Source organism: Esox lucius, chromosome 22 (assembly GCF_011004845.1).
Source record: "Esox lucius isolate fEsoLuc1 chromosome 22, fEsoLuc1.pri, whole genome shotgun sequence".
In the NCBI taxonomy this organism is placed as follows: Eukaryota; Metazoa; Chordata; class Actinopteri; order Esociformes; family Esocidae; genus Esox; species Esox lucius.
Window position 1 is genome coordinate 18555834 of NC_047590.1, and position 15031 is coordinate 18570864.

Here is a 15031-nt window from a genome sequence, read left to right on the forward strand (position 1 = left end):
ATCTAATTTAACTCCAATGAAACTGTAGGTCTTCAATGGCAATAGCCATTTTCCGCTAGTAGAGTTCTATGCTTCTCGGATCATTGATATTTTTGTTCCAGCTATCAACTGATCAAATGTAGAACTATTATCAAACTGGCCATTTTACAAATAATTCAAATATAAGAACACAGTGCTATACTCTTCATTGGGTTGTTTTCTTTTCAAATGGTGAAGAATTGTGAAATCATGAAGATAAGAAAAAATTCACAATAAGTTTAAACAAATAATTAATATTATCCAACTGACAAAATACAATCACACAAGCAAAGACGGACACTTTACTCTTCCTTGTTGTCAGGAATGAGTCTGAGTGGTCTTCAATTCTATCTTCACCTTCTTCTGCCGTTGGACCCGTTGCTGCACCTGTACATGGACAATGAAAACCAGTTTAAAACCAGTATAAAACAGTGTCCACCCTTTGTTTAAAATTTATTTATATCACTAACAATTTTGTCAAATGTCTTGTTGAATCATTACTTGTGGAACTCATAGTAAAAATATTAACATTTGAGTACTTGTGAGGTGACTCCATGTTCATCTCTGTTTGAAAAAGGTTACTTGCTAGACAGTACTGTAATTCGATTGGAACTACAAAAGTGATTTTAGCTATATGACAGATAGTTATCTATCTGCTTTGTAAATAAGTTAAATACGCTTACCTGAGATTCCTTGTCCAGAAATGATGACTGAACTCCAGAAATGATGTTGGCGTAACGAACTAAACTGATGTTTGTTTAACGTAACCGTACAGTACGGTTTGCTAGCGAGGTAAAGTAAGTTTTATAATGGACAGTGGACATTCATATTCGACCGTCAAAACCAACTAATAGGTCAACAAAAAGTATGGGTTTTTGATCAGGTGAACTACAATCCACACTTTTCAATGTATCAATCAAGAACTTTTATATTTTTTAGTTTTTCCAAAATATCATTTTTTATAAAGATATTAAAATTCAATAGCGTCTACAAAAAGTTTCAACAAAAGAGGTATATTCGGACTCGGGGGAGGATGGGCTACAATCTACAGCTGATTGTTTTCCAAAAATGTAAGCACATTTTTGAGTTTGTCCTCATAAATTCAATAGCGTCTACAAAAAGTGTGCCATGACAACAAAAGTGGTATATTCGGACTCGGGGGAGGATGGGCAACAATCTACGGCTTTTAGTTTTTCTAATTATTTTAGTAATTGGAAATCCAGCTTTTTTAGGATCTCTAATTAGGGCCGTTCCAGTGGAGCTTGTCAAAGCTTATGTGTATATATTCTCTGCATCCAGAGAGGTATCAGGTGAATAGTGGTCATTTTTTTAAATGATCTCAAAACTAAATCAATATCTGAAAGATCACATGATCTCAGCATTCTTAATAACAGAACGAAATAGAATAATAGTGTAATAGCACTTAAAGACAGAAAACTGTCAGTTTCTAAATCCCTCCTAGGGGACCAATTTCAATCATGTGGGTAGCTCTGGAATAGATCACACAGGAAAATGCCAGCTGTATGTGAGGAGAGGTTTCAGAACCCTGAGCTATGCTAGAGTTTTTTTTAACACCATTTGCTCTGAAATGTGTTCACTGTACAGAATTCAAAGTAATACAAATTTATTTTTCAAGGACATCTTAATGCATAAGCCCATGTAACTCTTCAAGATCAAATGTTTTACACTGAATGATATATGGATGTTTCACAGGTAAATAATTAACTCCAAAAGCATTGGAAGAAACATTAAGATGCTCCAGACATTTTGGGTCAGCAGAATGAATATCCAGGGGGAAAAAAATCTACACCATCGCATTACTACGTCTGTCTTAACTTCGTTAAGAGTAAAGCACTATTTAAATTGTTCTGGATAAGTGTCTGGTAACATGAATAAAAATACTGTCAGTGGTCCCACAGTCTAAGCTGCTGCACATTCAACATGGGTTTGAATCCAGCCCACTTTACTTTCCCTACATTCCTGTCCAATAATGAATAAAATAGACCTAAAAATAGATCTTACGGAGTCAAAGAAAATACATAATACTTTGGGATGTATTGTATATATTGAGCGTGTGCAAGATATACATTTTATCATGATTGGTGTAGAGGTTCTGTGGTCTTTACAGTACAACTGAGTCGGTATTCACAATTGGCTACAAACAGTCAATAATGTTGTGCAGATTTAAACTAGAACTGCTCTTGTTCATCAGTGTCAGGATAATATAGGCTTGGAAATAAAATCAAATGCTCAAAGGCATTCCTTGCAAATTCCTGCAATACACAGTTAAATGAGTTTCCAATGGCAACATTTTACATAGAAAAATACTAATTATAATCACCATTAAAACATTAGGGATGCCAAAAATACAAACAGTCAGTTATCATATTGTTTTTTTTCTTAAAGTGCAGAGTTTACAAAAATGTGATAGCAATGTTACCAATCCAAAACAGTATTCACATTAAATATAAATACATTGAAAATAAGTGAGAAAGAAAAATATTGTCAATTTGCTTTTATATTTAAACATTTAAAATATTTGTTGTAAAACACTAAACATACATTTAATTGATCAGTGCAAATCTATTTAAGTTTTTACCGCGTACATTACCAGCTAAAAAAAGGTTCATACACTGTTTAAAAGTCGATGTTTGATTAACCCAAAAGAGAATTACTTTACAAAAATGTTGTTCCTCTCTGCTTCACTTTTCCCAGTCTGTTAAAACAAACTGTCTTAACAGCCAAAAAAGCAAAAAAGATATATAATTAAAGTGTATTATTTTGGAACCACTTATATTGTACTTTAGTACACTAAACTGTATAAAAATTATACAACCCCATTTTCCAAAACAGTTGGGACGCTGTATAAAATGGAAATTAAAAAGAGAATGCAAAGATGTGCAAATCATTTACACCCATAATCAATAGAAAATAGTAGAAAGACAACATATCAAATGAAAAAGCTGAAACTTTAAAATGTTATCGTATTTTGAAAAATATATGCCACATTGAATTTGATGCCAGCTACATGTTTAAAAAAAGCTGGGAGAGTGGTAACAAAACACTGGAAAAGTTGTGTAATACAAAAAAGATCCTGGTGGAACATCTCACAACTAATTAGGTTAATTGACACCGGGTCAGAAACTTGATTGGGTATAAAAAGAGCATCACCTGAGAGGATGAGTCAGAAGTAAAGATGCAGAGCCTTTCTCTGTGCAACAATTTAAGGATTACGTTTCTAAGTGTAAAATCACAAAGAGTTTGGGGTTCTCAATCAATGGTACATTATATCATTAAAAGATTCAGAGAATCCGGAGAAATCTCTGTACGCAAAAGACAAGGCCAAAAACAATATTGGATGCCCGTGATCTTAGGGCCCTCAGGTGGCACTACATTAAAAACAGACACGATTCTGTTGTGGAAGTCACTGCATGGGCTCAGGAACACTTCTGAAAACCATTGTTTGTGAACACGGTTTGCCACTGCATCCACAAATGCAAGTTAAAACTCTACCATGCAAAAAAGAAACCAGATATAAACTAGATCCAGAAACACTGCTGCGTTCTCTGGGTCCAAGCTCATTTAAGTTGGTCTGAAATGAAGTGGGAAACTGTCCTGTGGTCTGACAATATGTGAAATAATTTTTGGGAATCATAGACGCCGTGTCTTCAGGGTTGAAGAGGAGAGAGACCATCTGGCATTTTATCAGTGCACATTTCAAAAGCCAACATCCGTGATGGTATGGGGGTGCATTAGTTCACATGGATTTAATGCAGCGTCACACATTTCTTGGGAAAAGGGGTAATATTTAAGTACAATTTAATGTGTAATTAGTGTTAATATAAAACCTCTTTATGGAGATAGATTACTGCCAAAATGATGACTTGTAAATGCACAACATACTATCCACAGATGTAAACCATGATCCGTAAATACACAGCAGACCACTTTCTTCCATTGCTCTGTGGTCCAGTTGTGATGCTCCCATGCCCATTGTAGACGCTTTTGGCAGTGGACAGGGGTCAGCATGGGCACCCTGACTGGTCTGCGGCTACGCAGTCCCATACACAACAAACTGCGATGCACTGTGTGTTCTGACACCTTTCAGTACCAGCATTAACATTTTCAGCAATTTGAGCTACAGTAGCTCATCTGTTGGATTGGACAACACAGGCCAGCCTTCACTCCCCATGTGCATCAATGAGCCTTGACCACCCATGACCCTGTCGCCGGTTCGCTGCTTTTCCTTCCTTGGACCACTTTTGATAGGTACTGACCACTGCAGACTGGCCCCCCACAAGAGCTGCAGTTTTGGAGAACACTTCTGTTCCTCACTCAAAACCTTCCTTTTCAACTTTTTTGGAAAGGAAAGAAAAAGGTGCAGTGGTCTCTTCATCTTTTCCGGAGATGTATACATAAAAAAGTTGATTTATTTCAGTAATTCCATTCAAAAAGTGAAACTTGTATAATGTAGACATTCATTCCACACATACTGATATATTTCGAGTGTTTATTTCTTTTAATTTTGATGATTATAACTGACAACTAATGAAAACCCCAAATTCAGTATCTCAGAAAATTAGAATATTGTGGAAAGGTTCAATATTGAAGACATCTGGTGCCACACTCTAATCAGCTAATTAACTCAAAACACCTGCAAAAGCCTTTAAATGGTCTCTCAGTCTAGTTCTGTAGGCTACACAATCATGGGGAAGACTTCTGACTTGACAGCTGTCCAAAAGACGACCATTGACACCTTGCACAAGGAGGGCAAGACACAAAAGGTAATTGCTAAAGAGGCTGGCTGTTCACAGAGCTCTGTGTCCAAGCACATTAATAGAGAGGCGAAGGGAAGGAAAAGATGTGGTAGAAAAAAGTGTACAAGCAATAGGGATAACTGCACCCTGGAGAGGATTGTGAAACAAAACCCATTCAAAAATGTGGGGGAGATTCACAAAGAGTGGACTGCAGCTGGAGTCAGTGCTTCAAGAACCACCAAGCACAGACGTATGCAAGACATGGGTTTTAGCTGTCGCATTCCTTGTGTCAAGCCACTCTTGAACAAGACACAGCGTCAGAAGCGTCTTGCCTGGGCTAAAGACAAAAAGGACTGCTGCTGAGTGGTCCAAAGTTATGTTCTCTGATGAAAGTCAATTTAGCATTTCCTTTGGAAATCAAGGTCCCAGAGTCTGGAGGAAGAGAGGAGAGGCACAGAATCCATGTTGCTTGAAGTCCAGTGTAACGTTTCCACAGTCAGTGATGGTTTGGGGTGCCATGTCATCTGCTGGTGTTGGGCCACTGTGTATTCTGAGGTTTTTGATCACTTTATGCTTCCTGCTGATGACCAACTTTATGGAGATGCAGATTTCATTTTCCAACAGGACTTGGCACCTGGACACAGTGCCAAAACTACCAGTACCTGGTTTAAGGACCATGGTATCCCTGTTCTTAAATGGCCAGCAAACTCGCCTGACCTTAACCCTATAGAAAATCTATGGTGTATTGTGAAGAGGAAGATGCGATACGCCAGACCCAACAATGCAGAAGAGCTGAAGGCCACTATCAGAGCAACCTGGGCTCTCATGACACCTGAGCAGTGCCACAGACTGATCGACTCCATGCCATGCCACATTGCTGCAGTACTTCAGGCAAAAGGAGCCCCAACTAAGTATTGAGTGCTGTACATGCTCATACTTTTCATGTTCATACTTTTCATTTGACCATACTTTTCATTAGTTGTCAGTTATAATCATCAAAATTAAAAGAAATAAACACTTGAAATATATCAGTCTGTGTGGAATGAATGTATACATTATACAAGTATCACTTTTTGAATGGAATTACTGAAATAAATCAACTTTTTGACGATATTCTAATTATATGACCAGCACCTGTGTATATATACACAGCTTTTAAATATATATATATATACATATATATATATATATATATATATATATATATATATATATTTAAAATAAATTGTGAGTATATTTCAAACTGAAGTACACTTATTACTACATTAATTAGTACTTTAATGCTATTTGGTGTACTAAATTTAGTGTACTAAAATACAAAACAAGTGGTACCAAAAAATACACTTCAACTATACTGCTTGTAGTATTTTTGTCTTGGATGGACAACCAGACACCCATTTGGCCCTTATTTGGCTAGATCACATTCAAGTTATTTTCCATCTTAACAACTTGCTATGAACTATGTCCTCTACTTCCATGGGAACCCAGTGAACCTGCTTTCACCAATGATGCCTCCACTTTAAAATAGCCCTAATTAAGTTCTAATTTGTTTTCCTTCTTATCATACTTGTCATAGTGCAACCGCTGATCTGTAAGGCATTGTTTACCCTAATTCCATCCCAGTGAAACTGTTTAGTGGGAGGTGATGACAACAACGGTATTCACATGTTGGGTCTATGCGTTTGTACGCCGAGACGTCTGTGTGCCTCTTCTCTTTGTAATGTAAGAGAGCGTGCGAGAGTGAACCACCACAGAGTGCGTGTCTGTGTGTATATGTGTGTGTGTGTGTGTGGGGGGGGGGGGGGTTTACCGGCAGAAAGTCACCCATCTTTCAAATGTCATTGAGTGACTGGCTGGTTGTCATCTGTTCCACTTCACTGTCGCCAGCAACCCGTCAGTGTCACTGAACACATTGTGCCAGTGGCCCACGGCCTCTTATGTCTGGCACTGACTCTGACTCTGTCGGTGAGTGAGTCAGTGACATCAGTCACGGGCAAGATCTGCCACCTACTGTAAAAGGCACTCTACTCCCCAAAATGTTGCATTATTTCTTATCAGAGCCCAGGACTAAAGTAGCGCAGGATGAGTTGTCTTTTAAAATTGAGACAGACATCTCAAACAGTGGATTTGTCCTGGGGGCTAAAGATTAAGGTATTAACCTCATGTCAGCAGTGTGGGTGACAAAACAGATACCTATTCTAATGAAATCCATATGTCAGTGTGTCTGCCAGCGCTCTCTGAAGCATTTGTAATTCAGGCCTATCGATTAAGTATCCTGTTTTTGGATTGATAGGATTCATTTACTTGGGTAATTCAGTGTTGTAAATGATTCCCCCACAAAAACAGGTCATGGTAATCTCTGTTCCATTACGTGTGAATGTGTGTAAGAACGTGTGTGTGTTTGAAACTTCCCAAGGACTGCATGTGTGTGGCGTTCAGCTGGTCCTACACAGCCAAGTCATCGGGCCGCACACGACTGCTAGAGCCACTGGTTTTGCTCAGGCGTCGCTTGTCCTTCAGTGAACCCATCTGGAGCAGCGAAACGGCTGGGGCGCAGGTGTTGGGCTTCTCAGCGTGGCCCTTGTAGCTCATTTGCAGGAAGTCTTCCGTCTCCAGGTCGTCACGGGTGACGTTGTGGCGCTCGGTGGCCATGTTCACTGAATTCTGCTGGTGGGCCAGATGGTTGTTGAAGGGGGGGCAGCTAGGGGGGAGGTGTTGGTGGGGTTGGGAGTTGACGGGGGGCGTTCGGGGGGACGAGTTCATGCACTGGCTAAAGTCCGGGGGCGGCGTGCAGGGCATTGAGGGACGGGTCGGGCTGTCGGGTTCGGCGGAAACGACTGTGGCTCTCGAGGGAGTTCGCCCCTGCAGCTTCTGCCGCTCTTGTCGCTTGGCCCTCATAAACCTCTGACACTGCTTGAAGGCCAGGTGGTAGAGCTCCACGACGCTGAGGAACAGCGACACGGCCGAAACGGCCAGCATGAACACGATGAACACGTTCTTCTCCGTGGGCCGCGACACGTAACAGTTCACCGGGTTTAGGCAGGGGTTGATGTGGCACAGGTACACTGTCTTGAGGAAGACGCCGTAGAGGAGGTACTGCACCACGACGAACACCACCTCCATCAGTGTCCGGATCAGGATGCTCAACACGTACGTGCGCAGCAGCGCCCCCCGCAGGCGCACCCGTCCCATGCCGCTTCCCTCCTTCCCACACTCCCCCCCCTTGTCCTCCTCGTGCTCCAGGTAATGCTTCTCCCCCTCGCCACCGCCGTCGCCGCCCCCCCCCGCCCCCCTGGTCCTCCTGCTCTTTGCGCCGACGTTTCTCCTCCATGCGCACCGAGTGCATGGCGTGGCCCATGTAGATGAGCGACGGCGTGGACACGAAGACGATCTGCAGCACCCAATAGCGGATATGGGCGATGGGGAAGACCGTGTCGTAGCACACGTTCTCGCAGCCGGGCGTGTTGGTGTCGCAGGTGAAGTCCTCCTGCTCGTCGCCCCATGACGACTCAGCGGCCGTGCCCAGTACCAGGATGCGAAAGATGAAGAGGATGGTGAGCCACACCTTGCCCACGGACGTGGAGTGTTCTTGCACCTCCTCCAGGAAGTTGCCCAGGAGGCTCCAGTCGGCCATCACCGGTCACACGTTGCGTCTTTGAAACAGCCTGGGAGAGAGGGAGCAGCACAGACGGGGAACAGTCAGTAACTGTCTTACTGCAGTCCGGATGGGTGCCAGGTCTGTCTGCACAACTAGCCGCCGTTTGTAGGAGCTGGAAAAACAGCGTAAAACAGATCTAGAATGTTGTTTATCGATCAGTGACTTGTCACACAACTGCATCAGATGAGAGTGACATTATTGTTCTGGGGGATATGTTGTGTTAGGTTTAGCTGTGTTTCTTATTTTCCAAATTTTGGGCTGTTTGTTTGAGCGGTTTCCATGTATGCCTTTATACACGCAAAACAGTCCTGAAGTGGTCTGAGCTGATTCGGGCTGAGAAAGGCAGCACTGTGCTGGATGGTGCTACGCTGTGCTGGATGGTGCTGCGCTGTGCTGGATGGTGCTGCGCTGTGCTTTACTATGCTTTAAGTGATTCTGTGTATTACTGTGCTTTAAGATACTCTGTACTTTACTGCGCTTAAGGTGATTCTTTGCATTACTGTGCTCTGTGGTACTATGCTGTTTGTACCAGGCAATGTGTTTGGGGATGTAGAGTGTGTATATTAATAGACTTTTCTCTCTGTGTGAACACTGGTCTCAGTAGGCCTGATCTGGTCTGGCCTGGGACAAGTATGTTCCCACAGCCCCTGCCTGCATGCCTGGCCTAGCCCTCCGGGATATCACTTTTAGGGAAGTCTTAAGACAATAGAAACCCAGTAATTTCAGTTGTCTTATCTTCATCCTGGGAAAGAAGGAAAGAGACACTTACTGATTTACATTTCCTGTGGCCAGAGATTGGTGGCACGTCTTTTTTTACAAAAACAAAGTCAAAATATTTGATAAATAAGAGCTGAGAACCAATGGGTGCCTCTATTTTTTTTTAAATTGCTAAGAACTGGGTCAAGTTCCCAAGGGAACCATTCCCTTGAGCGCATTCCATGAGCCGATATAATGTGATATCTTTCGTCATATGTTTTTTTTTTCATTGTCTAGGTTTTCTTAATGTCTTATTTATGGACAGAAAAGCTTGACCATTTCATCTCCCCATGAACTTTACAGTCAGTACTAGAATGTAGTGACATAACTTGTCGCGCCACAGTAGCCGTGCCCCTTCCAGAACAAGAGAAACAACTAATTCTATGTTTGAGGATGGGTGACTTAATACATAATACTTTCATAGGTTCAAAAATTGTAAATCCATTAATTAAACTGAATAACTTTCAGTCTTACCAGCAGAGAAAATACCATACCCTGGCATAACATCCATCTGGTACTGGTGGTTGTTTAAAAAAAAAATAACTCTGTAGGGATCCTCTGTCTTTCTTGTCCAAACTGTGTATTGTTGTAGCTTCATGGCATTTCCCTGCTCTTTTGCCCTCCTTTCTCCAGAAGTAGCAATGGAAATGCAGCTGTAGAATCTGTGCTAAGTTAGTTAGACAGTGTGTACACGTGTGCATGTGTGTTTGTAAGAGGGAAAGGCAATAGGTTTTCCACTCTTTATTTAGAGCAGGCTAGTAGTTTGTGTGTGAGGGCGCATTAAGTGTCAACGGGCCACATGACTGTGACCTCAGGGAACTATGACTGGTTGGAAAGTTGTTTTTTAAAGACCGAAATAATACTGTTACATAGAACGCGTATTTAAATATGGGAGAAATACTTAGGAATTCATTTCTTAAAGGAAAACAGCTGACGCATGTCTATCAGTCATAGATTGGATTGGCGAAAGGAAATCACCTTTGAGTCCCGGTCTCCGTCCTGTTCCCCCCCAGACCGTTGAGGAAGCAATCTTGAACAATAATGATTTCCTTCGGACAAGGCACTTAGAATGAAACAACTCAAAAAAGCTAATCTTAGTGCTTTGGGAGAAAGCGTCACCCTAGAAACAGTTTTTCTCCCACCCCTTCTACCATCTCGGTCTAAATCAGAAAGTGAACTCGGTTTTAGACCAGCACCCGGACAATGTACCTGACGGGGCACTTGGCAGCCTGGGGGTCACTTAAGGGAGGAAGGCACTCCCTCCACACCTCCGCCCTGCTCTTACAGTTGTTTACCTCGGAAACGGAGAACAATGAAGCTTGCTCGGTCTGTATTCTATAGAAATAGAATCACTGTAATGGCCAAGTCCACTAAAAACACTCTGGGGACACACGATAGGACAGGACAGGGTGGTGATATGGAGAATTAAGCACAGCACACAATCCTTTATTCCACACATTGTGTTGCGCCTCCGGGGACCAAATCAATTCCTTCAACTCACTACAATGATTTTTGTATGTATAAACTTAAATCCAATTCTATACAATGTGGCTTGATCGCTCTACGCCGGATACCAAACTGTCTCACACTGGGAGACATGGCATAAAGCATCGCAGGTCCAGGTCAGTAGTTACTAACCAGGGGTACTGGGGCCACCGGGGATACTTGAAAATCATTGTAAAGCCAAAGGCTTACTGGGAAAATACATAAGGGGGTATCTCAGGGGTAATCTGGGTAGAGATAAATTCAGTTGGTGTAACCAAAATGTTTCTGTTTCAGATTATTTGAGAATTTTACCCAGGGACCTCACCGTCAGAACAACTACCAACTAACAAAATCATTTCATCAAAAAGAGCTACAAATGAAAGGCTGCTGTTGCCGCCATCTTCGTCTAATAACAATTCCAAGAAATGATCCTGTCCTTATAACTCTTTATGACCACTTACAGTTTCACTGAGAAAAGCACTGCATCTTAAAATCATTTATTAATTCAAATCATTTATTCATTCAATTATTATTTAGCCGTCTGAAGTCAACGGTTCTACAATAGGTTGATGAGAAATGATATATAGCGCATTAAGGCCTCAGCAACCTCTCAGATTTAACAGCTCGTCCTGTCCTTTAAGCTCCAACACTGTTATGTTATGTCACTCGAAGCCCATTGAATACAGTTGACCATATTTAGTCTCACGGTCACAGGACAATTAGTATTACAAAGAGATTGCATCAGGATATGGGTCCACCCATCAATAATAACAATGGTACAAAGTCTGAGAGCATATAACTTCCCCATTATGACTTTCTTCTGCTCTCATTATTGTTTGGCTTAGTGCACTTTTCCTTCCTGTGTCATGTTGCTTGTATTCCTGGCTTGATTTAATGTCACTTATTTGCTCAATGGATGATAGTGTTCTATTTGCTTGTTGCTGCTAGCTTGATTACCAGCATGGGAAATGGATAAGGGAAGTGTCTTGGCTTTGGAGACAATGACTGTGCAATTAATTATTACATATTTTGGCTGAATACCCTTGGGTAAACTTTAGATCTCAGTTGAATCTCGCTACTGACATAACTTCTTACTCGTTTAACATCACAGCTGATGCTACAGATCTATGCTGTATGGAAACATAAATTCTATTTCTTCTCCATTAATCATAAACTGATTTCAATTTAGTCACTGTCCACACATACACACACTTACATGCAAACACATACACATGTGAACTTTTTAGGTTCAAAAATGTGTTCCTATTTAGCATGATCCTTCCCCTCACAGTTGACCTTAACCCCTAATCCCAAAACCATAATTCAAATTGGGTGAGCCGCTCTTATGGTTTCATTCAGTTCAGAACTGCCCTTCTTTTAAAATGTTTCAGAATAACCCCAGAACAAAAAGTACAAATCACCAATGGTGGCTAAAATTATATTAGAGTTTGAAATGTAAGTTCAAGTAGGTTACATTTTTCCTGTCTTAATTATTCAAAAACTAAATTACCTGATGTCACCCTTCTGGAAAAATGAACTAGAACATAAAGTTGCAATCTTCCCGCAACTTTTTGTTTTTGCAGTGCTAATATGCAGTACATTGTAGTACATTCTTTTGTAATTTATTTTTAATGCTAAAAAAGTAAGGAAAACATGGTTCACAATGTTCACCAAAAAGAGCAGTTTGCAAACTACCCATCACTAAAATACCCTCTAAACCCTAACCCTTACTTCCAGCCCTAATAACCCTCATTCTATCCCTTACTTCCAGCCCTAATAACCCTCATTCTAACCCTTACTTCCAGCCCTAATAACCCTCATTCTAACCCTTACTTCCAGCCCTAATAACCCTCATTCTATCCCTTACTTCCAGCCCTAATAACCCTCATTCTAACCCTTACTTCCAGCCCTAATAACCCTCATTCTAACCCTTACTTCCAGCCCTAATAACCCTCATTCTAACCCTTACTTCCAGCCCTAATAACCCTCATTCTAACCCTTACTTCCAGCCCTAATAACCCTCATTCTAACCCTTACTTCCAGCCCTAATAACCCTCATTCTAACCCTTACTTCCAGCCCTAATAACCCTCATTCTAACCCTTACTTCCAGCCCTAATAACCCTCATTCTAACCCTTACTTCCAGCCCTAATAACCCTCATTCTGACCCTTGAGGAAGGCAATAAACAGTAATTGCTCCTGTAAGTTGCGCTGGTTAAGAACAACTGATAAATGTAAAGTAATGCACACTGTTACTCCACCTGAGAGGAGGTTGTTTAGACCTAACTGAAGATGCCGCTCAGGTAAGGATTCCTTCAATATGAAAGGTAAGGTATATTGCAGAAGAAAAACGTCCGTTGGCGTTTCAGTTCTGTGCGAGTTAACTCCAGTGGTCTTGGTCTCTCACTTGGCTATGGGTCTTGGTTCTGAGACTTGCTGTCTGGTCCAGTCGTTATTTCTGAGGCAACACCAGCAAATCGAGGACCACGACGTATCCCCCTTTCGAATGAGAAAGACGAATGAGTTTGTACACAAATGTTGAGTCTCTTTTAGAGTACAAACAGAAAGCTGATTATCTCCCTCCTCTCAGGCAGAAAATTGTCTCACTCCAGTTGGCTTGATGAACAAGTCCACTCCTTGTCAATAATCAGAAGTCCAAGTAGGCAAAACGATGAAACGTTCTCGTCAACAAAAGTGTCCCTTCTCATTCCCTGGACGAGAGCAGTGAGGAGGGTCAGGTGATGTTGGAAGGACCGACAGACAGAGTGGAAGAGGCCTAAAGCGGATGAACAGAAGCAGCTGTCTAAGACATACAATACTGTCAGACACAACACACAGCCTCAAGCATGCAACCAGTAGAAGAAATGCCCGGCATCACTTGTGGTCCTCCTACCCTACCCAGTACCCAGCTGCCCTCCCACAAACCCCCCCCCCCTTCCTCCTCCTCTTTTTTCGACCTCCTTCGCCTTCCACTCTCTCTCTCAGCCTGCAGTGCCCTCTGTAAGACTGTCTGGTAGTCCGTTTTAGACAGAGGAATATCCCATGTTTGGAGGGGAAGTCAGATTGTATTAGAACACAATGGCAATTCCACATATTCAAATCCCTGTTTTTTCGTCCCTGCACCCTCGCCTTACATATTGTTTTCTCACGTATACACACACACACACACATTCACACAGAGGTTAAGAGAGTAGGGCAGATATGGGGAACATACAATCTATTTTCAAGTACACGAATTACAACATGATTTTCCATGACAGGGATTTGCAGATGGCTTTTATTGGCACACCGCTAAAGGCCGATAACTAAAATAAAGCGGTAGCTATAGAAGCTTGAACTAAGTTGTTGAATGTGAATATGGAGACAACACTGAAATCCCATTATTATCTTAAAGCCTTGTCATATAACCAGTTGGCTGGGCAAAGCCACTAATTGCTCCAGGGTCTGCATCAATAATGGCTTTGTGTAAATCCTATGGTCACTCAATGCATTCCAGCATTGATATTCTTAAAAACCCTCCTATTCAAATAGATCGCCTAAACCTGAGGGGTTACTAGACAACAATTATTACATACATAAACATGTGCCTTTGATAAATGACCACAGAGATTATTTTGGGCAGGCACATGGTTGGCCTATAAAATCTGGGTCCACAGCATCTACTGTCATCCAAGGCCAACCACCATGACCTGAGGACCTTAACCTAAAACCGCTTAATTTATAAAACAGACAGTTTTTGTCTTTTGTGGGTTACGTCTTAATTTATCTTCCTCCAGACTGAAAAGAGTAACTTGTAATGTTTATAAGTGTAATAAAATGTCTTCCCTAGAGGGTGGACATTTCCCAGTATTATGAGTCATCTAGTGCAATGAAAATGTATTGCGTGAAGTTGGGTTATGTCCACACATGTTGTTGAAGGTAATAGCCCTGTGTTCCTCAACCCTGCTCCTGGACGCCCCCCTGCCCTGCATGTTTTAGATCTCTCCCTGCCCTAACATACCTGATGTAGCTCATTAAGGACTTGATAATGAGCTGATCATTTGAATCAGGTGTGACAGAGCAGGGAGAGATCTAAAACATGCAGGACAGGGGGGCGCCCAGGAGCAGTGTTGAGAAACACTTATAGACTTTGCAACAGAAAAAGCTTGATCTGAGACAGCCTTATAACGTTTTTTTTGAGTAAACTCTCTATTTAAATGTATATGACTGTAACAGGAAGCAGTTTACAGTTTTTCAATCTTAAATCGTTACTGTTTTTCGATCTTATAAAATTTCAGTCACTCCAACCGCTTTAACTCTGGACCAATCACAGCTCTGTTGGAGAGAGCATGAGGCTCTGCAGTTATGTGTGCCAGTAA

The 15031-nt window shown here is 41.6% G+C and overlaps 1 protein-coding gene across 1 annotated transcript; it reads right to left on the reverse strand.

The window, feature by feature from the left end:
- Positions 1 to 6553: 6553 nt before the first annotated feature.
- On the reverse strand, positions 6554 to 13555 carry gja5b (gap junction protein, alpha 5b). Its single transcript, XM_010886038.4, is given in 3 exon segments — positions 6554 to 8054; positions 8056 to 8440; positions 12935 to 13555. Coding segments are annotated over 2 exon segments (1188 nt in total). The 5' UTR covers positions 8410 to 8440; positions 12935 to 13555; the 3' UTR covers positions 6554 to 7220.
- Between the last annotated feature and the right edge of the window lie 1476 nt (positions 13556 to 15031).